This window comes from Arachis stenosperma, chromosome 3 (genome assembly GCF_014773155.1).
Source record: "Arachis stenosperma cultivar V10309 chromosome 3, arast.V10309.gnm1.PFL2, whole genome shotgun sequence".
Classification (NCBI taxonomy): Eukaryota; Viridiplantae; Streptophyta; class Magnoliopsida; order Fabales; family Fabaceae; genus Arachis; species Arachis stenosperma.
This window is the reverse complement of record NC_080379.1, coordinates 141786542-141810736: the sequence shown is the minus strand read 5'-3', so window position 1 is coordinate 141810736 and position 24195 is coordinate 141786542. Positions and strand designations below refer to the sequence as shown.

The window sequence follows — 24195 nt, the reverse complement described above, 5'->3', positions numbered from 1 at the left end:
CGGGTGACCCAAACTATGACCCGGACCCAACCCGAAATAATGACTGAATCTATTTTTGAGATCTTTACCCGATTCTAAACCCGATGAAATCACACTAAATTAGCTCATAAAGTGTTTAGGGTTGGACCGAATCTTCGGACCGGACCAAGCCACGTACACCCCTAGTTTTGATTTATCCTTAAATAAATTATTAATACCAAATTTTATTCGTTCATGATTAATTTTTAATATTTATATTTATTATAATTATTTTAAATTTTAAAATTATTTTATCAGATATAATTATTATTGTTTATATTTATTAAAAATTATTTTAAATTTTGATTATCAAATATAAGTTCTATATTTTAAAAAAAGTTCTCTTTTAAAAATTAATTTTAAAAAGAATTTTTTTTTACCGTAACTATTATTGTGGCCTCTTTAATTTGCCAATTCATTGTTAATGGGGTCACTGGTCAATGGTCACAGTCTGGGTTCTAAATTTGACGCGTTGACTTGAATGAACATCCACATTATCGCTCTCAGAATGATACGGACACATGCAGAAACGACTCATTCCACAGTCAAACACTCAAACATACAGGGACAGGAGACTCCATCCATATTCCATAACGAGATTATATTATTCAAATAAATTACAACCAAATAAATAAAACTGCATTCATTCGAAGTTTGTTGAGTCAACTAACCTTTTCTCTACAACCTGGGTGCTATATAACGTTTCGAGTTTGGACAGATTACGTTAGTCACAAATTAATCAAATGCGCACGGAAGTGATCAAAATTTAACCCACCCGCCGATATTGCACGCTGACGCACCTAATGTCTAGAGGTTAACATCCACGCATATCTACCATGTTTATACAAATTCGATCTAAAAATTATAAATATTGATCCGATTTGTAAGGTTATTGGATCCACCTGCTATATATACTAATAGAATTATGAATTTCATATAAATATTTGTATATCTATAAATTTGTAAAAAAAAAATATTTTTTTTGTTTTATTTATCATATATATTATATTAATTTTTTTATTATTTAAAAAATATATTTAATAATATTTTGAGAATAAAAAAATTTTATTGATATTTTTAATAAAAATAAATTTTTAAAATATTTTTATATTTATGCCAATTACATTAAAATTTTAGACATATTTAATTATTATTTTTATTTTCATATAAAATAGTTAAATAGAGTTTGTGTATTAATCAGCAATCAAATAGATAAAAGTATTTTTTTAAAAAAATTTATTTCGATAAATAATCAATATAACTCGATTTTTTCAATTGCGGTTCAACTTTTCATCTTAAAATATCCAAAGGTAGCCACAGTCGCAAGCAAGGAAAGCCAAAGATTATTAAGACGTGGTTTTGGGGTCAGAATTATCGCTTGTGTTCAAACCTCCAGCTTTCATACATACATGCACCCTTATTATATTATTGCCGTGTAATTGTAATAACATATATGTTGTTTGTTGCTTTTAAGACACCAATGTAGAAGCTATAATATATTCTCCTTAATTACCTTTACCTGTTTTCATCCACTTTCATGGCCGATTAACTATACTCCTCATCTGTTGTTGCCATTTCTTTTTCTTAGTCCGCTTCCAAACTTTGGAACTTGAAGCAAGCTTTTATAAGGTACTCTCAATTCTTTCTCTTATAAAATGTTTCTACCTCACAAGTTAGTATATATTTATATATTGGTTTTGATGATGGAAATTTGGTACACTAGAGTTTCTTTACATATAATCATGAAGAGTTGCATGGGGAATAATGGTGAAAGACGGACTTAGGTTAGGAGAAAACGTAGGGTTGGATATAATAAAATGGTGAATGCTACCCAATCCCCTCTAAAATAACATGTAAGTTACTCTTTATTATGTGTCACATTATAATTGGTCCTTATCTTAACCATAGTTGGGTTATTTTATAATTTATTATTCTTAAAATATCAAAGCTCCACTCCCGTTAATTGAGGCACATTCCACTCCTCCATTCTTTGTTTATCACTTCATCACCTAGATTTGGTCCTTCCAAGCACCGTCGCGTTCGTGACAAGAAGCGCTAACGTTATCGCCATGCCCTCCCACACAACCTCTCTTCCCAGTATAGTATAGTCCGTGCCTCTTTTTGGCGTGAATCACTGCTTATCCACACAATTAATTAATGGTTAATTTGGTTATTAAATTTTTTTATTAAAAAAACATATCTTTATTTAATTACGTGACGGAACATATATTTATATGTAAAATATAATATAATAAAATAAATCTATTCAAAGTATTTAAAAGTATAATTAAAATTATGAACATACAAATATAATAATAAAATTTGTAATCCAAACAAATAAAACATACTTTTTTTATCATACATATATTATTTAAAAAATAAATATATTATTAAAATTAATAACAGAAATTTAAAATAATAAAATTTAACTTTTTTACCGTATTTTTTATGGTATTTTTATTTTTTAAATTTTTAATTTATTATTATTTTATTATTTAATTAAAAATTAAACAAATTATTTTTATGAAAAATTATTTTTTGTATTATATTAGAAAAGAGACTAATATAGCAGTTTAAAAAATAAATTGTATAAATATTTAAGAGATAAATATGAAATACATACCTAAAATAAATAAAACAGACAAAATAGGAGTACTATTGAGAAATAGAGAATTATTTTTGTCTGTTTTATTTATTTTAGGCATGTATTTCATATTTATCTCCTAAATATTTATCTATATAATTTACTTTTGTATTTAAAAATTTTAATATTATCTATTTTTTATTTAAAAATCATTTTTACATTATTTTTTAGACTGTTATATTGGTCTCTTCTTTAAGATAATACAAAAAATAATTTATCATGAAGATAATTTATTTAATCATTGTTCATACCCTGGCCCAATGCTAAGGGTCCAGGTCCAACCAAAAGGCCTGATCCAGTAGGTTAAGCCTAGCGAAGCACCGACTTCCACTTAAGAAGTCGGTGCCAACCACGACTTAGTATGAAGAAGTCGGTTATGAGGTTAGCTGGCAGATAAACACTCATTCAAATGAGTAACCGCCCCGAAAATCTCTCTAACCACTTCATAAAGCCATATCTTAACCTCCCCAAGATAATGGGATGGTTAATACCCTAAAGATACGGCACTACACCAACGGTGGTTATTGGCTCACCACTATAAGTACACTGACACCAATCAGGTATTTCTAAGCCCAATACTCTCTAGACCTGCTCACACCCTTGCTAACTTAAGCATCGGAGTGTCTTTGCAGGTACCACCCCCCATTCACTCACGCGCGCAAGTCGGACGGAGCCTCCCGAGTTGTATATACGTCCAGGGTTCTCCTCCTTCATACGCTTGGGCCATCAAACGTCATCCGTTGCATTTATCTCTGGTTACCCACCGTAACATTGGCGCCGTTGCCGGGGACCCGAGAGATCATCCATCGATGGCGGATAGATCCCACGAGGAAGTACATGCGGAAACGGATTCCGAAGAAGAGAATCTGAACGCAGGTAACAACAATGCGGATGTAACTCTCCACCAGGAAGTTAATGATCAGAATAGAGAGGGCACCTCCGGGGTAAAAAACCCGAAGGCTAACCCCTCAGACGAGCGAGAATCGGGAAAAGGTGGACCATCCCACATAACTGAATTAATGGGGTTAGTCCACAGTCGCTTAGAACAATTGGAGTAAGAACGGGAGAAGCAAAAAGAAACTGAAAGATACCTCAAAGAGGAGATGGAACAGCGAAAAGAGTTAGAAAGAAAACTCTTACAGCTAGAATCCTCCCTCAAGGGTCACAACTCCCGCGACGACCAAGAAGATCAATTCCCGGGTGGAGAGGATCCCTTCAGCGAGGACATAATGAGGGCAAAAGTTCCAAGAAACTTTAAAAGCCCCGATATGGACCTCTATGATGGGACCACAGACCCAAAGCATCATCTAAGCAACTTCAAAAGTCGGATGTATTTAGCTGATGCCTCCGACGCTACGAGATGCAGAGCGTTCCCGACCACTTTATCGAAAGCGGCAATGAAGTGGTTCGATAGCCTCCCACCAAGATCAATCACCAGCTTTGAAGACCTCTCAAGGAAGTTTTTGATGAGGTTTTCAATTCAGAAAGATAAGGTAAAACATGCACCGAGCCTCCTGGGAGTAAAACAGGAGGTCGGAGAGTCTTTGCGAGCCTATATGGAAAGGTTCAATAAGGCATGTTTGGAGATCCAAGACCTGCCCACAGAGGCAGTCATAATGGGGCTAGTCAACGGGCTCAGAGAAGGTCCCTTCTCACAGTCCATATCTAAAAGGCACCCCGTTTCTCTAAACGATGTACAAGAAAGGGCCGAAAAGTACATCAACATGGAAGAGAATGCAAAATTAAGAGACCTAAGCTGGCGACCTGGACCCCCTCCCTCATCTAAAGAAAGGGAAAGGGAAGTCAAGAAGAAGGAAGAACTCGGTCTCGAAAGGCCCAGAAAATATCACTCTTATACTCCTCTCAAAACCTCTATAGTGGATGTATACAGAGAGATTTGCCACACTGAAAGGCTGCCACCCCCTAGACCTATTAAAAACAAAAAAGGGGGAAGCCGCAGCGACTACTGTGAGTACCATAAAATATATGGTCACTCCACCAACGACTGTTACGACCTCAAAAATGTGATAGAAAAGCTGGCCAGAGAAGGTCGGCTTGATAGATATCTCATGGAAAGGTCGGACACTCACGGGAAAAGAAAGCGAGATGATATGGATAGAAGAGATCCACCACCGCAGGCTCCAGAGAGACATATTCATATGATCTCGGGAGGATTTGCGGGAGGGGGCCTCACTAAATCCTCTCGCAAAAGACATCTCAAAAGAGTCTACCAAGTCGAGGAAGAGACACCCGACTTCCCCACTATCTCGTTCACGAAAGAAGATGGGCAAGGGATAATTCCTGGGCATGATGATCCCGTGGTGATAACTATGATCCTAGCCAATGCCCATCTCCACAGAACCCTAGTAGACCAAGGAAGCTCGGCGGACATCCTTTTTAAGCCCGCCTTCGACAAGCTAGGGTTAGATGAAAAAGAGTTGAGAGCCTACCCCGACACCTTATATGGATTAGGGGACACGCCGATAAAACCACTAGGATTTTTACCCCTTCACACCACTTTTGGAAAAGGGGAAAAATCAAGGACTCTGAGCATAGACTTCATAGTCATCGATGAAGGGTCAGCCTACAATGCCTTAATCGGCAGGACTACTCTTAATCACCTGGGAGCAGTGGTATCTACTCCCCACCTTTGCATGAAATTCCCAACCCCGGGAGGAATAGCAACGGTGAGGGGAGATCAAAAATTGGCAAGAAAGTGCTACAACGAAAGCCTAAATCTGAGAGGAAAAGGCAAAGAAGTCCACACCATTGAGTTAGGCGACACAAGAACCAGAGAGGAGCTGCGACCCCAACCGGGAGGAAAAACCGAGGAGATACAAGTCGGTGAGGAGGAAGGAAAAAACACTTACATAGGAGCCAATCTAGGGGAAATCCTAAAACAAAGGTTGGGAGAACTCCTAAGAGCTAATTCCGACCTCTTCGCATGGAAGGCTTCCGACATGCCCGGGATTGATCCCGAGCTCATGTCCCACAAGCTCTCGGTTTTCCCAGGGTCCCGACCTGTACAGCAAAGAAGACGCAAGCTCGGCCCAGAACGAGCCTCAATAGTAGAAGAACAAGTACAGGCGCTCTTGGAAGCCGGCTTTATTAGAGAGGTCAAATACCCAACGTGGCTAGCCAATGTAGTGCTAGTCAAGAAACAGAATGGTAAATGGAGAATGTGCGTCGACTATACCGACTTGAATAAGGCATGTCCTAAGGACCCTTATCCTCTACCGAGTATTGATACCCTGGTGGACTCCAGCTCGGGGTACCAATACCTGTCATTCATGGATGCCTACTCGGGATATAACCAAATCCCGATGCATGAACCCGACCAGGAGAAAACATCGTTCATCACACCAAAAGCCAACTATTGCTACGTGGTCATGCCATTCAGACTAAAGAATGCAGGAGCCACGTATCAAAGGCTGATGAACAAAGTGTTTTCCCCCCATCTAGGGAGCCTAATGGAGGTATACGTCGACGACATGTTAGTAAAAACCAAGCAAGAAAACGACCTCTTAACCGATCTCTCACAAGTCTTCAACACTATAAGGTTGCATGGGATGAGACTAAATCCCGCAAAATGCGCCTTCGCAGTAGAAGCGGGGAAATTTCTAGGCTTCATGCTAACACAAAGAGGGATTGAGGCCAATCCCGACAAATGCAGAGCCATCCTAGAAATGAAGAGCCCGACTTGTTTGAGAGAGGTTCAACAGCTCAATGGCCGACTTGCAGCCCTCTCCAGATTTTTGGCGGGATCGGCACTGAAATCCCTTCCTCTATTTTCTTTATTGAGGAAGGGATGCCAATTTGAATGGACTTCGGAATGCGAGGAGGCATTCTAAGAGTTCAAAAGGTTCCTAAGTCAACCTCCTATCTTAACACGACCAGTACCGGGAAAAGACCTTGTCCTATACCTATCCGTGGCAAACAGGGCTGTCTCATCAGCTCTGATCAGAGAAGACAAGGTCGGGCAACACCCGGTTTACTTTACCAGTAAGGTCATACAAGGCCCTGAACTAAGGTACCACAAACTAGAGAAGTTTGCCTACGCCTTAGTAATAGCCTCACGAAGGCTACGACCTTACTTTCAGGCTCACACAATAAGAGTCCGTACGAACCAACCCATGAAGCAAATCCTCCAAAAGACGGATGTTGCAGGGAGAATGGTTCAATGGGCAATAGAGCTCTCCGAGTTCGATCTGAGATATGAAACTCGGACAGCAATTAAAGCCCAATGCCTCGCCGACTTCGTTGCAGAATATGCAGGTGAATAAGAGGAAAAGCCGACTACATGGGAACTCTATGTAGACGGATCCTCCAACAAGACAGGGAGCGGCGCAGGAATAATATTGGTAGATGGAAAAGGAACCCAGATAGAGGTTTCCTTAAAATTTGAATTTCCGGCTTCGAACAATCAGGCAGAATATGAAGCCTTGATCGCCGGATTAAAATTAGCAGAAGAAGTTGGCGCTACAAAGGTGATGGTATACAGCGACTCACAGGTGGTCACCTCCCAAATAAGCGGAGAGTATCAGGCAAAGGACCCCAATATGAAGAGGTACTTGGAAAAAACCTTGGAGCACCTTGGGCGTTTCGCAGAAACCGAGGTCAAACATATAACTCGGGATCTAAATAGCAGAGCTGACGCCCTATCCAAGTTAGCAAGCACCAAACCCGGAGGGAACAATAGAAGCCTGATCCAAGAAACCCTTCAAGAGCCCTCGGTATCAAAAACAGAGGATGAACAAGAAGTACTTGAGGTAACCGGCCTAAACCTCGGATGGATGAATCCCTTAGTCGAATACCTGAAATTCGACATCCTCCCCAAAGAGGAGAAAGAAGCTAAAAAGATACGACGGGAAGCACAACATTATACTTTGGTGAGAAATGTCCTTTACAGAAGAGGGATATCAACACCATTGCTGAAGTGCGTACCGACCTCAAGAACCACCGAGGTGTTGGAGGAAGTACATAGTGGGATCTGCAGAAACCATCTCGGAGCAAGGTCGCTGGCCAGGAAAGTAATCCGAGCAGGATTCTATTGGCCGACCTTGCAGAAAGATGCCACAGACTTTGTGAAAAATGCCAACCATGCCAGATACACGCAAATTTCCACGTAGCTCCACCAGAAGAGCTCATCAGTATCACTTCCCCCTGGCCTTTCGCAAAATGGGGAATGGATTTGTTAGGTCCTTTTCCCCAAGCACCAGGGCAAGTCAAGTACTTGATCGTGGGAATAGATTACTTCACAAAGTGGATAGAAGCAGAACCATTAGCCTCTATCACCGCTCAAAGAAGTCGTAGGTTCCTCTACAAAAACATCATCACAAGGTATGGAATACCTTATTCCATCACCACAGACAATGGAACCCAATTCACCGACGCCACCTTCAGAAATCTAGTAGCCAGTCTGAAAATCAAGCACCAGTTCACCTCGGTGGAACACCCACAAGCCAATGGGCAAGCCGAGGCAGCTAACAAAGTCATACTGGCAGGATTAAAGAAAAGGCTACAAGAAGCAAAGGGAGCTTGGGCTGAAGAGCTCCCTCAAGTATTATGGGCTTATAGGACAACTCCCCAATCTGCCACAGGAGAAACACCCTTCCGACTAGTCTATGGCGTAGAAGCCATGATTCCAATAGAAATCAATGAGCAAAGCCCAATGGTAATTCTCCACGACGAGGTCGGTAATATACGAGGACACAAAGAGGAGCTCGACTTGCTCCCCGAAGTCCGAGAAAGTGCCGAGATAAGAGAAGCTGCGCTAAAGCAAAGGATGACTACAAGGTACAACAAGAAAGTCATTCGAAGAACATTTGCTACAGATGACTTGGTACTAATCAGAAACGACATTGGAGTCAACAAATTAGGGAAAGGAAAGCTCGCCGCAAATTGGAAGGGGCCATACAAAATCAAGGAAGTGTTAGGGAAAGGTTATTATAAAATAACCGACCTGAATGGCACTGAGCTACCAAGGTCGTGGCATGCTTGTAATTTAAAAAGGTATTATAGTTAAAAGCGAACTCTACTCCCTGATGTACTCTTTTCCCAACTTCATGATTTTTTCCCAAAAGGGTTTTTTCTGGAGAAGGGTTTTTAACGAGGCATCATAGTAGAGACTAAGGGAACAGACTATCAAAACCCTTAGTAGCGAAAGAAGGTACCTCCCCAATCAATAAAGATCTTTTTCATTTATAATATCTCTTACAATATCCTCCTTTATTTTTCTAAGTCTTTCTACGAAACGCGCCGACTTAAGCTCGACAAAACGTGAAAATCCCATGAATCGACCTAGATGGTCGTCAGGATAAAACGACGAGGTACAAGTCGGTGTAAAGAGGTTATAGGAGTTGATCGTAAAAACTCGGGAACCAACCCGACTCATAAGTCGGAACGAGATCCGAGTATGAAAACTTGGAAACACCCCGATCCATAGATCGGAGTGTAAAACCGAGTAGAAGAAAAACGCATCGCAAAAATAACCTAAGTCATGAGAACTCGCTAAAACAAAAGTTGAGTATGAGGAATAACAAAAAGAGATAGGAAAACCTAAGGAGAAGTTTCAAGGACGCCTCGAAAGTCCTCAACGAAAAATAAACAATCCAAAAAGAAAGGTTTTCAAGAAAAAGCTAAGGGGAATTCAGGAAAATCAGAAAAGCATACACGCAAAAGGTAACTTAAAACCCTTATCCAAAAAAGGGGGCATTCACCTTTGTTTAAAAAGCCCTTATCCAATAAAGGGCACCGAGCAGAATATTTTGTTTACGGCCTTAAAAGGCCAAAAATTGTTCACACAAACCAACAACAATGAATAAGTTTAAAAAAGGGGGGACTCACAGGCCGAGCCCCCATATAGCCACAAAAAAAAAAAAAAATAAGAGTCATTTCTTCAAGGGAGTAGAGGAATCACCACCAGATTCAGGAGGGGCACCACCAGGACCAGTCGGAGGAACGGAGGAAGAAGTCGGAGCATCTTTAGAATGAGGAGGAGACTCAATAATCCTCTGCCCCCGAGTCTTCAAATCTGACTCGGAAACAACCTCGGGAGCAGGAGGATACACGATGGCACCATCGATGACAACTTTATCAGGGTGTAAAGGAGAAAGGTCCAAGTCGGGAGCTATAACTCTGACTTGTTCCAGGAAAATTCTCCAAGACTCCTCGGCGCCATCGGCAATTGAGTCTTCCAACTCGGCGTATGCGTTCCGAGAATTCAGTAAGTCCTTCCTCACGGCCACAATATCTTGAAATAAGCTGTGGTAGCTATCTTGCGCCGTCTTCCTCAGATTCGCCTCCAAAGAACATTGGGCCCGCAGCTTACCCTCCTCCTCCTTCATGTGATCCCTCTCTTTCCTCAACTTATCTCTCTCCTCCTTCAACTCCTTCTCATGTTTTTCATAAATAAGAAGCCTCCCCTCCAACTCCTCAACCCTCGAGGATGCCCCCAAAGAGCTGAGGGGAGCCTTCTCGAAAATGTCCAAAAGTTTGCCACAAACACCTGCTACCCTGAAACTCTCCTCAGCCATGGTGGTGAGGTGGTTTCGAACAGAAACATCATCCATACTGATAAAAGGATAGATGTTCTTTCGGACGAATGCCATAGCATCCGCCTTAACCCCACCATCAAAAGAAGAAGAGCCAGACTCAGAAGTCTTGCGCTTCTTCTTCTCTGGCTCAGAGAGAATTTGGGCAGAAGGGGGTGGTCGAGACAAACTTGAGGAAGAGATGACAATGGGTTGAGAGGGAGTGCCAGTGTTCTTAGGAGGAGGAGGAGGAGGAGGAGGAGGAGAGGTGATCAGAAGGAGTGCCAGTGTTCTTCCATATGACATCAGAAGGATACCCATTGTTGTTTGTTGTTTAGCCCACTAAAGGGCTTAGTCATATGGAAGAGAAAGAAGAAAATCCTTAGAGAGGTCGGAAAGTCCAGAGCGTGGCTTATAAACTGATAGATCTTCAAAAAATCCCAAGAATTGGGGTGAAGTTGAGTAGGGGCAACTCTACAGTGATGCAAAACAGATATCTCGAAATCTGAAAAAGGAAGAAAAACACCCAAACGGGTGATCATACACTCATACATAAAGAAAAAATGAGGGGCCGCCTCATTTTCTCTCCCAAAACAGACCCGGTCTTCAGGACCCGGGATTATTAGTTCATATTTTGGCTCATCCTCCTCCGAAGTACAGAGCCTGTGATGAGTACGAAGATGAGTGATGAACTCAGCATCGACCAACGGTTCCTCCCCAAGGACCGTAACGTCAACCCACTGAGAAAGAACATCTACGGAAGCCATTTTTTATATAAAGAAAAGTGGCAGAAACCTACAAAAGGAAAAAAGAAAAAGAAAAATCAAAAACACGGTCCCTAAAGGAGAAGGATACAAAACCAAGAATCTACAGGCCAACCTACCCACTCACAATACAAAACATGCAAACACAAGGCATGATATGAAAGAAACCAAACTAACCTTTATCCAAGAAATGAAGGTTGGAGAGAGCGGAAATCTTCAAGCACAAGAATGCAGCACAAGCAGGGAAAGGAGAAGTTTGAAAGATTGCAGAAACGGAAAAACGAAAGAGAGGAAAAGTATTTATAAATAGGCTAAGGGGCATAATGGTAAAAACGAGGCAGTCATTAATGAGATTGCACCGTTACCAAAGCCCTCAATCCCTAAATGATCCCTCAACAGACACGACGCTTGAATTGACGTAACTGTCAGAAACAAAAGGTCGCGAAAATCACGTCGGTTTCAAAACCCGTGAAAGTCGGCTACAAACCCGAGTTGAATACTTGCACCCAAGCCTTAAAAGGATCTTGGGCTCAAGTAGGGGCACTGTTCATACCCTGGCCCAATGCTAAGGGCCCAGGTCCAACCAAAAGGCCTGATCCAGTAGGTTAAGCCTAGCGAAGCACCGACTTCCACTTAAGAAGTCGGTGCCAACCACGACTTAGTATGAAGAAGTCGGTTATGAGGTTAGCTGGCAGATAAACACTCATTCAAATGAGTAACCGCCCCGAAAATCTCTCTAACCACTTCATAAAGCCATATCTTAACCTCCCCAAGATAATGGGACGGTTAATACCCTAAAGATACGGCACTACACCAACGGTGGTTATTGGCTCACCACTATAAGTACACTGACACCAATCAGGTATTTCTAAGCCCAATACTCTCTAGACCTGCTCACACCCTTGCTAACTTAAGCATCGGAGTGTCTTTGCAGGTACCACCCCCCATTCACTCACGCGCGCAAGTCGGACGGAGCCTCCCGAGTTGCATATACGTCCAGGGTTCTCCTCCTTCATACGCTTGGGCCATCAAACGTCATCCGTTGCATTTATCTCCGGTTACCCACCGTAACAATCATTAATTAAATAATAAAGTACGAATAAATTAAAAATTAAAAGAATAAAAATACTATAAAAAATACTTGTAAGAAAGTTAGATTTTATCATTTTAAACTTGTGTTATTAATTTTAAAAATTTATTATTTTTTAAAATAATTTATGTACAATAAAAAATATATTTTTTCTGATTTTAATTATTCTTTTAAGTACTCTAAATAAAGTTATTATATTATATTTTACATATGAATATATGTTCTATCATGTAATTAAATAAAGATTTATTTTAATAAAAAAATTTAATAACCAAACTAAACATTACTTAGCTATGTATTTCATATTTATCTCTTAAATATTTATACAATTTATTTTTTAAACTGTTATATCGGTCCCTTCTCTAATATAATATAAAAAATAATTTTTCATAAAAATAATTTGTTTAATTATTAATTAAATAATAAAGTACTAATAAATTAAAAATTAAAAAATAAAAATACTATAAAAAATACGGTAAAAAAGTTGAATTTTATCATTTTAAATTTCTGTTATTAATTTTAATAATATATTTATTTTTAAATAATATATGTATGATAAAAAATATGTTTATTTTTTTGGAGTACAAATTTTATTATTATATTTATATGTTTATGATTTTAATTATACTTTTAAATACTTTGAATATATTTATTTTATTATATTATATTTTACATATAAATATATGTTCCATCACGTAATTAAATAAAGATATATTTTTTTAATAAAAAATTTAATAACCAAATTAACCATTAATTATGTGGCTAAGCAGTGATTCACGCCAAAAAGAGGCATTGGCTATACTACACTGGGAAGAGAGGTTGTGTGGGAGGGCATGGCGATGACGTTAGCGCTTCTTGTCACGAACGCGATGGTGTTTGGAATGACCAAATCTAGGTGATGAAGTGATAAATAAAGAATGGAGGAGTGGAATGTGCTTCAATTAACGGGAGTGGGGCTTTGATATTTTAAGAATAATAAATTATAAAATAACCCAACTATGGTTAAGATAAGGACCAATTACAATGTGACACATAATGAAGGGTAACTTACATGTTATTTTAAAGGGGGTTGGATAGCATTCACCTAATAAAATTGCCACTACACTCAATTTTGTTGGTGTAAAAATGATACTTAAAAATTATTATCTAATTTAGCATATTTGATTAAAATATTTAATATATATATGTTTATATTTTAGTTGTTAGAGAATTATATAAAATGTCATGTACTCATTCATTTTTTTTATATTGAATCAACAAAAATTGTTTTATTTTTAAGTAAGATGTGAAAATAAATTTATTTTCTATGAGTTTTACATTCAATTTAATTAAAAAAATTGTTAACTCGATATATAAATATAAAATAAAAAAATATGTATATGAATAAGATTAGATGTACATTAAAATTAGTCACTAATATAAAATATATACTGAATTATAAAATATAAATTAAAAATAAATTAAATAACACATATATTTATATACAAATATATGATAAATAATTTTAATATATTTATAGCACTTTTGAAAATATATAATAAATCTCTAGCATTACTTGAATCTAGATCAGATACACATCTTATTAAAAATTTTAATTATTAAACCATATCATTTAGTGGCATGCTTCATCCTGACTTCTTTTTGTAGGAATAGGTTACACGGCTCTTCAAACAAACATTTCATTAACATATAGTGTGCCCCATATATAAATACTATAATGAAAATCTTAAGAAATGAATGCATATATAGTTGACGATAAAAATTAACGACAAAAAGAGAAAACCTTGGGCGTACCATCCAAGTCATCACTGTCCAATTAATTCCTAGGAGGAGACTTAGAAGAAGAACCTCCAAATTGCATAGAAAATCCAGAAGATGAACACGAAGAGGAATAGGAAGAAACAAACATATTTTTATGGTTCCCATACAAATGAGGCAAAGCATAATTGAAACTGTTGTTACTCTCACTACTGCCAGAAAATTGTGAAGCTGAAGCATGAGTAGTACTAGGTACTTGTTGACCATTGTTATTGCCAATTTCCAGTTCTGGAGAACGGTTAGTGAGGTAACCGAATTCACGAGTGAGATGAACCCTTTCTGGAAAGTTGAGCTTAGCTTTGCTTCCTTTGAATCTAAGAGCGGCTTCGTCGTAAGCAAGTGCAGCTTCTTCGGCAGTTTCAAAAGTTCCAAGCCAAACCCTTGCTGCCTTCTTCGGATCTCGAATCTCCGCGGCCCATTTACCCCATGGCCGGTGCCTAACCCCTCTGTAGTGTCTTCTTACCATTGCTATATACACATACATATTTATATATGTATTATTATATTAAGAGCCAAGAGGAAGTTTGACCTTCTTTCTTTCTTGGAATAAACTATCAAAAAAATCTCTAAATTATCAATTAATAAATGATATTTATAGTTAGCAAATTATTTATGCATTTAATTTAAAATGATCAATTAATAAACTATTTAATAATTCAAAAACATTTTTGATTATTTATCCTTCGTTTTGAGTACAAAAGAAGCAATATAAACTTTTTCTTAAAAAAATGCAATATATATTTTGATGCGACACAGACGAACTCAATATATAGCTCCTTTGTGTCTACACCATCATAATCTCTTTTACACCTACCACTATAAAAACTTCAGCCGATCTCACCTCCCCAACTCCTTTTTTTTTTACACTCTCTTTTGTCCCCAATAAATAATTAATAAGTACGGTGTATGTAGAAATCATACAATGATTCAGATATACAAGTAAAATTAAACATTCTTTTCCTCTTTAAAAAAAAAACGACAAATATTACACTACTTTTTTATAAAAAAAAAAATTAGCCTGGATGAACCAAGGTTACTAATCTAAGCAACACAATTTTTTAAGTTTTGTATTGTTTAAAATATATATCGGGCTGGAAACATTTAATTAATAGTTAACATCAGTTAGTAGGAGATAGATATAAGAAAAGGAGAGGCTTTCTTTCTCTTACTTTTTTTTCCTTCTATTTTTTCGTCTCCAAAATGAAAGGTCTAGCTAAAAGGAAGAGAGAAATTTGGTGTATATATAAAGTGAAAGACATAAGACCTTGAAAACAAACCAACCTATTATTATTTAAACAGTAAAACCTAATTAAAGACCCACTTATGTTGTGAAGGTCACACCACATATAAATTTCTTAGAGGATGATAATCTTCTTTATAAATCAAAATCGATTTTGATAGAGAGATTTAGAAGCTCTCTAAAAGACCGCATTAGTTAGTTATAAATCAATTTCAGGTTTGACCCAACAAGATCAGAGAGAAGCGAGGTTAAAGAACAACGCGAACACAAGGGAGAAGAAATGAAGACATAAAACTAAATAATAAACCCTAAGTGCTGAAATTAGATCATTATACCTTGATCTTGCATTATAGATGGTGGTTGAGATTGTTGATTGTTGTCCATAGAAGTGGAGGAGTGAGAGATTCGTTGATGATGATGCGGTGGATTGCCACCAATGACTTGAACAAGAGCTGATACCACCGCCGACGTGTCTTGCTGGGAACGTTCAGAGTAAATCGGGAACACGTGCTCCTTCTCCTCTTTCTCTTCTTCTTCTTTTTCTTCAAAGGGAAATGGCCTCTTTCCATGTTTTCGATCCACTTTTAGAATGAAACTGAGCTTAGTTACGTGAAAACGCGGTGAAGCTTAGCTTGTTAACTTCTGCGTTTTGTAATGATGGAAGATTCTATGTGTTTTACGAGTACATGCCATTCCATCGTTGTTGATAAATCATCATGAGGTGAGTGAGATAATTATTCAGAGATAAGAGATGACTATTCAATCTAACAACACTACTATGTGGATGCCATATGTTGGAGATCGTGGAGAAGAAGAAATTAGGGTTTTGCTTCTATGACTTTTATGGAGTGAAGTAGAAAAGAATAAAGGGCCCTAGAAAGTCCTCTTGTTCCCAGTTCTTTTGTTATTTCTTTTAATTAAAATATCAGTTTCAATTTTAAATTCGTACAAAATATACTCATTTCTTGAGTAAATTATTTACCAATCTATCTATATATACGCTTTTTTAAAAGAGCGGCAATGCAAGAATTTTGGATATGATGATATCACTTTACGCATGTCGCATGCCTTCATATTTTAATGACAAAAGTAGTGTTTGAATGCTAAACTTAACCATTAAAATTAGTTTTTTTTTAAAAGATAGGTAGATTTAAATTTGTATTTTTTTAGATGAATATAAAAAGATTATGTCATATAAGTTATAACTCATTAACAACTATTAAAATTAATTATTATGTATTTATATGTAGTGTTTAATTTATTTTTAATATATAGTTTATATTTTAATATGTATTTTATATTTTAATAACTGATTTTAGTAGTTAATTTTAATATATATCTAGTATAGTTGATTTTATAATCTAATAAAATAATTTTTATGACAAAAATATCTTAAATTTATATTTTTAAGATTTTTTTTATTAGAATTTAATTTTAATGCAATAGCATTTTATATAATTGTGTAATTATATTCGCTTTTTGGATATCTATTCACACGATCAATATAAAAAATAATTATTTTTACTGATATTAGACGCATGTATAAAACTATTTTATATTTAGATCAAATTAAATTCTTTTTATTATTAAAAAGTCATGTCTCCTCCCAACCGAGGAGGACATTCCTCTGCTTTACTCCCTTGTTTATTGAAATCATCTAAACAAAGTCGGGAAAAAAAAAAGGAAAAGGAAAATTAAATTACAATAAACCTTTTTGTTTGGAATATGTGAAAACAAATACATAACTAAATTATTCAAACAAATTCGTAGTTATCAAACTCTAATTCTCATACTACTTATATTAAGGATACGGTCATGATTATCTTTATAGATAACATGTATATTGTCATCTACTTTAATTTTCTAATATAATGTTAGTCAAAATAATAATTATCTTACATTCTAATGAAGAGGTCTTAAATTCAAGTTTTAGAATTATTTTGCATGAAAAGAATGGTCCATTGTAATATTTGGTTGTTTATTTAAGTTCATGGTCAATGACTAAATATTTATAGTCAAATTTAGTGACTATTCTCTCAGCAGATATTCAGGTATTTTGATAGATAGTATAACTAGTTAGAAGATTCTTTTTCTAATTAACTCTTTTGATATAAAAATTAAGCAAATAAAGAATTATAACCTAAATTACTAAACAATTTTATTTTAAATGAATATTAGACTATTAGTGGATCATCATAATTTATTATTTTTGACTATCAGTTAATTATCAATATTTAAAAGAATGAAATAAACTTAATAAAATATGTTATTAAATTATTAGATTAAAAAAATTGAATTAATAATTAAATTATGATAAAAAATAATAAATTTTAATAATTTTTTAGCATTTTATTTTATTTTATTTTGGCCTAAAACAATTTTATTTTCGAAAAATCGGTATGACCTGGAAGCGGAGAAAAAGTGACAATCCATACCGAGTTATGTTCCCAATCCCAATCCTCAGTTGCTAGATATAAATAATACATTGGGCCTCCCCTTTACTTAATTTTTTAACAGTTAGTTCTTGATGCAGTAATCGTATGTTTAATTGGTCGGAAACCCGATTCTTAGCATTTTTTAATTAGTGTTTAGAAGTTAAACGATCTTTGCGCAAAGAAACACGGGATAACTAAATAAGGTGTATTTAAATTAAAGTTTAAACTAGGAATAAGTATTGTTTTGGTCTCTCACCTTGAGGGTCGGAATCGAATCCATCCCTAGTGTATATTTTGATTTAAAATCATTCTTAACGTGTTTTTTTTGTATTAAAATCGTCCTTTTAAAAAAAAATAATTTTATTCCTAAAATACCCCTACTTTAATAAAAAAAATTATAAAATTAAAAAAAAAGAAGAAGAACATTTTTTGGGGGGTGGGGGCCGAAAGGAAATGCGAAGGGGGGAGGGGAGGGAGAGGGGAAAGGGGAAGGGGAAGGGGGGTGGAGAGGGGACGCCGCCAACGGGGATGGGTGGCCAAGCGCCGGTGATTTTGCATCTGCTTTTTCTGCTTCTTCTTCTGCTGCATCTGCTTCTTCTGCTGCATCTGTTTCTGCCGGCGGGAAGGGGAAGGGGGGAGGGAGGACGGCGCCGGCAGCGAAGAGAGGGAGGAGGGAAAGTGGAAGAAAATGACGCGAGCTGGGGGGAAAGGGGAGAGGGGGAGGAGGACGGCGAGCCACTGCCGTTGGAGTCCGCCTCACGCCTTGTTTATGCTTTCTTGCTTTCTGTTTCTGTTTGGTATTGTTTCTATTTTTGTTTGGTGTTGTTTCCTGCTTTCTTGGTGGTGGTGGTGGTTGGTGGTGGTGGTTGTGGTTGTGGTTGGGGTTGGTGTTGGTGGTGGTGTTGGTGGTGGAGGAGGTAATTGTGTTAGTAGTGGTGAGAGTATTTTGATCCAAAAAAATTAAAAGGACGATTTTAAATTCAAATACGACTTTAAGGATGATTTTAAATCAAAATATACACCAGGACGAATTCGATTCCGACCCTCAACATGAGGACCAAAACAATACTTATCCATTTAAACTACGATACCACCCCATATTTATTTTCTTTTGAGGGGCAGATGAGGATGTTGACCTCTCTGAGCTAAGCTCTATGTTTGACTTTTGACTATAGTTGTATACAGTATACTTGAATCCATACTGATGAGTGATGAGGAGCTTGTTTGTTTCAACCAAGGTAGAACTCAATCACGTGGAGAAGTAACTAACTTTTTTGCTTTAAAAAGTTGAATAAAAATTTCTCCGGGTGGAAATCCATTCCACCTTTGATTCTTTGAGCAACGGTGTCCCTTTTGGATATGTAAACAGAATCACCATTCGATAATTTCATAATGGCTACATTTTTTTTTTTTAAATGAATCAGCTTGGCATCGAAAACATGTACTAACAAAATTTAGGTTAAAGGACTCTAATTACAGTAAAAGTAAAACACTAAAACTAAAAAACGGACAGACGCAAGAAACCAACACAAAACAGGTTTTCTTCGTCTTCCAACATATCTACAAGGTGTAGTTTTTACTTTTCAGAGATGAATTGATGATAAAAAAAAACTAGTAACCTTTACTAACTTCATGGATATAATCAATTTCCATCTAAAGACATCCACAAATGATCTAACTTGCATCAAAGTATCAATTCACAAATATTTTCACTTATTGGATTTCAACGTTCACTGAACGACTAAAATTTTCCCCAGAGCTTGAAGAAAACAAACTCCAATTTGTAGTTCTGAACGAACCTGCCACAAAACCCACAAATCATGAGTACAAGAAGGAAAGGAAATCCTACCCATAAAGCTCGCTCAGACAGATACCAATCTTAGATAAATGCAGTTGGCTAGCGAACCCTTCTTGACCTTCAATTAAATGAGCATTCAGCACAAAGCGCGAGTTTGCACCCTTTAGCCAAATTTCAATTTAATATACTGTGAGGGCCTTGAAATGGCACAACGATCAATGGATAGAGCATTTTACTATGTAGTTTGAAAATGGTTCCTCTTTACATGCCTTAGAGAGTCGGTTGGATATTCCTGTTTCTCATGTACGATAAAAATTGAGTAGGTAATTCTGCTAGAAGTGCTTGAACTACCGAAATTTCTCCACCTGCAATGGGAAGATTGCAAAGACTTTGTGAGTTAGAAGGCAATAGGATGGTGTTACATCATAATATGCAAACTGATACCTACTTTGAACATCTCGAAATGGAACAAACTGGACTATATCACGTGAAGCAACACGTCCGAATGAACTTTCGAGTCTCTCTCCCTTGTCAGCATCTAAAATCTATTCAAAGGAGTAGCAAAACTAAAAAACCAGTTGTGGTATACTGATCACACAGTTCCCATGAGGAACAGTTATGTATAAAAAGCCGACATGTTCTCATACCTCCATTTCTTTGAAATCAGCTCCTCCAACTCCAACGATAAGGATTGATAATGGTAGGTCAGAGGCTTTAACAAGGGCATCTTTTGTTTCTTGGAGATCTGTCACCACTCCATCCTAGTGATGTCAATTAAATGTCAGCATCAGCAGTGGAAAAGCAAGATGATGCAAAAAAATCATCACAGGCTTAGAAGTCACGACAAAGAAATTTTTTTTCTCATATGCAACACAGATATATAGTGATTAGCTCTGCTATGATTATATGGCTGAATCACAGCGCATGTCGGAAAGAGACAGAAGAAAAAAGAGTACAGGAGGAGTAAATTGCAGCTACATAGTTCTAGAGAGAAATAAAAAAGTTCTAATTCTTATTTCTTACTGTGATTATTAACAAAACAAAATACTTTCTTGCACCAGTTGCTACAGATTGGCTGGCAATAAGTGCAGCATTGCTTATGACAGGTCCAAAAAGAGTTGGTCCCGCAAGAGAAACATTAAGCAGGGCACTTGTGTATGCCATCATAATTCCTTGGATCCCTTCCACCTGTTAAACACACAACTTCAATCACTGATGAACTATTTTATGATAAGTGAAAACAAAAGCAAGAACAGGTGTAGCATATCTACCTCACAATAGTGACTGCTTCCATTGAGGTTAAAACAATGGGAAACAGGACCATCAATTGGTCGGGCACCAAATCCCCATGTAGGAAATCGTTTGTCTGAATCATAAAACTGTAGCACCTCTCCAACCTCAACAATTGCCTAGAAATAAAGTTGTGACAAGTTCAAGACAAGGATCGCTGGAAAAACAAATGATTCAAACTAAAGATCATTTCTCAGTTCTCACCTTCTGGTATGCATTTGGCCGTCCTGAAGGATCAATATAATGCAAAGAATCTGGAAGGCGTGGATTCCCATTTGAAGCTGATAAACCAGGAGGTTAGTTATATTTGATTAAGAATGCATAAACCTTTGTCATCCAGGTATATCTAAGGCCCCTCATGTTGACAACTACAGAAATCTAGAAAATAATAAGGTACACTTCATTTGAGGATATGAGCTGTACCTGTAAAATCAATGGCCACCATGAAGTTCAATTCAAAACCCGCAGACAAGTAATCAAGAAAACTATATTGGACACTTTCAGAAAATTTGTCCAGATATACCCGGCTCTTTAATACCTGTATTATAGAAAAATATGTTTTATACTTATTAGAGAAAGAAAGAAGGATTCATGACACAAATAAACTTTATAATAAAACCTTGTTATGAGAATTATGACCACCGCCAGTAGGCAAAAATAAAGTTTCTCCTTGACCACTAGCATGAAGCTTCTCCAACTCTGCCAAAGACTTTTGCACTTTTCTGATAAAACAAAGAAGCATTTCAGCGTAGAAAGTATATTGATAGACAAAGGAAATTAAAAAGTAACCGCCAATTACCCTATCAAATCATGTTTGCCATTGGTATTGAAGTTATAACACTCTAGTATCAAAGGATTGTCCTGTATATAATAAAAACTTAAAAATGAGAGAGCTTCCACTGTGTCTAAATCATGAAGTTCAACATATTATTCCATATATAATCTCATAAAACATGGCCATATTTCCATACTTTTATAGTTTTACAGAAAGAATAAATTAAGAGGGTGATCCTTGTACCTTGCCTCCTACTTGTTGAATGTTTAAGAACACTGGCTTCCACTGTGGGCTGAGATCATTCTTTATAACTTCTGTTTTACAAATTGGAATATGGGTACCACCTTCCACAAGTTTTGATATTATCAAAAAAGGATCCTACAAGACAAAACAAAACCATGTCTTATTTTATACAATAACTGGCTTTCCATATAACACCTAGCAAGAAAAGGAAAAACTAAGACATACACTTTTTGAGAAGAGATCCCTATTTTCCAAATCTGAGCACCTAAATATCATCTCTACTGTAGTCTTTGAGCCAACACATTCCTCTGCATGCACCAAGAGCTTCCCGCAATTTTGGGAATGCATAGATCTGATAGGATCTTCTCTACGTAGCTCTAATGCCAATGATCGATCAGACTTTATAATTATCTGCAGATGCCATACTGTCACTGTTGATGGGAAGAGTTCTTGGGAAGATAATTTATTTTCAGAAATGAATAAGGCGCTAGTGCATCATAATTTGAGTATGCATTATGAAATGCTTGTCTTTTCTGAAAAACTTTCAATATGCTTGGCAGTTACCTAGTAAGCTATTAACTCAAAGACTGAGATGGTAAGCACTTTCAAACAGCATATATTGGGATTTGGGGAAAAAAGTAATAAATGTGAGATAGTGAGAAGCCATGAAGATACAGCTTAACTGAGAGTATAATGAAATTTTTATTTACTTGTCAGATATCAGACCACAAAAACTTGAACAGCCATAATAGCCTGAAAGATTTCCACATTACCTCCGATAATGCACAAGTTGCCTCACCTAGAAATTGTTGCTCTTCTAGCCTAAGCATCTGCATAAGTCAATCAAAACTTAGAAATATGGACTTTTATGCTTTATCAACTTGTTATCACATCTAATGAAAGAGAAAGTAAAAAGTTCCACATAGCAAATTAATGTATAGTTTTGGAAATAACTAGGAATATATTGTTTCACAACCTTATGAAGATATTGTGCAGAATGTCAACCAATAAAGAAAAAACTTAAGCAGGTTCCGTTGTGTACATAGAATCATAAAGAAGTCACAAAACAGTAAAATTCACAATCCTATTAAGAAAGGGTTACACTTTAGAATATAACATGTAAAATTATCTTTATTAAATAGCCACTTGAACTTAAAGTTAAAGGAAAAAGGGTGACATCAAGAGTCTCCAAGGTAGACACTATACCTTCACATCGAAATTGTGAAACTGAGTATCAACGTCGTACACTCGGAACCTGTGATAAAAAATATTTTACAGAATGATTCCTAGTGAAAAAACAAAATGCTAGTGTGCCTTGTTAGAAGTATAAATATAAGCATTTAACTTACACTAAAAACTGAACAACCTCGAAATGATACATGATTAAGTGTTTAGTAATCCACTTAGGATCCAAAGAATTCAGAACCACTTCAGTACGGCCGATTTCCTCAAGTGCTCCATGTTTCCCTCTTGTATAAAGAACCATCATTGGATCACTCTACAGCAAATAACAGCCACACAAACAGCCAATGGTGACCGTATTTACCATCACAACAATTTTGCAGGAAACGATAACAATCCAAAACCAGAATGAAATAACAATGGCCTGGCCTCATTTTCATTATAAAATATATATAGTTTCAATGCAACGTCACCATAATCAAATAGTCCTGCACAATTGCCTAAAATGAATTATGGATTTGCAATAATTTCGTGGTTTGTTTGTTTGTTTTTCTTTTTTTTAAAAAAAAAAAAAACACGAGCTCGTTACAGAAAACAAGAGATAATTCTGGTCTTGGAACACTGAAATTGACATTCATCAACTGAACTACATGAAACTGAAGCTGAAAGAAATAACAGAACAAAGATATAAACGACGATGGATGCTCGAAACGACGAACCTTAGAGAGAAAATCTCGATCACGCAAGCCGGAAGCAGAAAACGACAGCTGCCAGCAAAACGACAAAAACGTTACCATAAGAGAAGTTAGTTAGGTAAGAGTAGGAGTGGTGGAAGGTAAAGAAGGGAAAGAGAGGGAGATACCTCGATCTGAGAGAAGAGGCCGTGGTAGCCGCGGGACCTGAGGAAGTTGTCGACAGCGTCGTTGGGAGCGTCGATGGCGTTGAGAAGGCCTCGGGCAGTTCCCCCGATGGCAGCGCGGCCGCCGGGGACGTCGGAGAAGCAGTTACCCATCGGAGACTGAAATTGAATTGAACAATGAATGAATGGAATAATCCTAATCCTGTTGCTGTTCCTTGTTTATCTACTTTGTTAGTTGCCAATCAAATAAATATCTATGAACTTTGTTAGCTTCTTCCTCCGTTATTTCCAGAACCCTTCCTCACTCCTCAGTGGCAGTGCTCGCTTTGGACTTTACATTATATAAAGCTGTGGGGGTACCAGAACGCGGTTTTGTTATTTATGTCTGTTTTACCTTCCTTGGAAAAGAATAAGAATTTTCACAAGCGAAGACTTCAAATTATTAGTAAAAGACTTCATATTTTCATTTCCACTGATTCCTATCTTTTTGTCGCTCTCTTTGCTCTT

The 24195-nt window shown here is 36.8% G+C and overlaps 2 protein-coding genes across 7 annotated transcripts; both read right to left on the bottom strand.

Moving 5' to 3' along the window:
• Positions 1–13664: 13664 nt before the first annotated feature.
• Positions 13665–16083, bottom strand: LOC130968101 (ethylene-responsive transcription factor ERF114-like). Its single transcript, XM_057893183.1, has 2 exons — positions 15442–16083; positions 13665–14334 (listed from the first exon to the last, which is right to left on the bottom strand). The coding sequence occupies exons 1-2, from the start codon at positions 15488–15490 to the stop codon at positions 13865–13867; spliced, it is 519 nt and encodes a 172-aa protein (XP_057749166.1). The 5' UTR covers positions 15491–16083; the 3' UTR covers positions 13665–13864.
• Positions 16084–18903: 2820 nt separating this feature from the next.
• Positions 18904–24088, bottom strand: LOC130968361 (protein BONZAI 1-like). Of its 6 annotated transcripts, none has more exons than XR_009081641.1 (18): positions 23692–24088; positions 23549–23596; positions 22997–23145; positions 22854–22902; positions 22421–22477; positions 21873–22058; positions 21648–21782; positions 21429–21490; positions 21249–21351; positions 21053–21167; positions 20834–20910; positions 20611–20748; positions 20363–20527; positions 19987–20100; positions 19788–19884; positions 19609–19704; positions 19416–19500; positions 18904–19340 (listed from the first exon to the last, which is right to left on the bottom strand). XR_009081641.1 is itself a non-coding variant. In XM_057893585.1 (18 exons), exons 1-16 carry the CDS (start codon positions 23839–23841, stop codon positions 19610–19612), a joined length of 1740 nt encoding a protein of 579 aa, XP_057749568.1. In that variant the 5' UTR covers positions 23842–24088; the 3' UTR covers positions 18904–19340; positions 19458–19500; position 19609. The 6 variants fall into 6 exon arrangements, 4 of the variants coding, with proteins under 4 accessions (XP_057749568.1, XP_057749566.1, XP_057749567.1 ...); XM_057893585.1 differs by having other exon boundaries at positions 19458–19500; XR_009081640.1 differs by having other exon boundaries at positions 19416–19704; positions 23692–24085.
• Positions 24089–24195: the final 107 nt, after the last annotated feature.

Coding starts and splice junctions, on each gene's coding strand:
- LOC130968101 (XM_057893183.1), bottom strand. CDS start 15,490: ATGGACAACAATCAACAATCTCAACCACCATCTATAATGCAAGATCAA. Junction 14,335..15,441: donor ATCTATAATGCAAGATCAAG/GTATAATGATCT, acceptor ATGTGTATATAG/CAATGGTAAGAAGACACTAC.
- LOC130968361 (XM_057893583.1), bottom strand. CDS start 23,841: ATGGGTAACTGCTTCTCCGACGTCCCCGGCGGCCGCGCTGCCATCGGG. Junction 23,597..23,691: donor GCCTCTTCTCTCAGATCGAG/GTATCTCCCTCT, acceptor TTTTGCTGGCAG/CTGTCGTTTTCTGCTTCCGG. Junction 20,911..21,052: donor GGTGGCCATTGATTTTACAG/GTACAGCTCATA, acceptor CTGGTTTATCAG/CTTCAAATGGGAATCCACGC.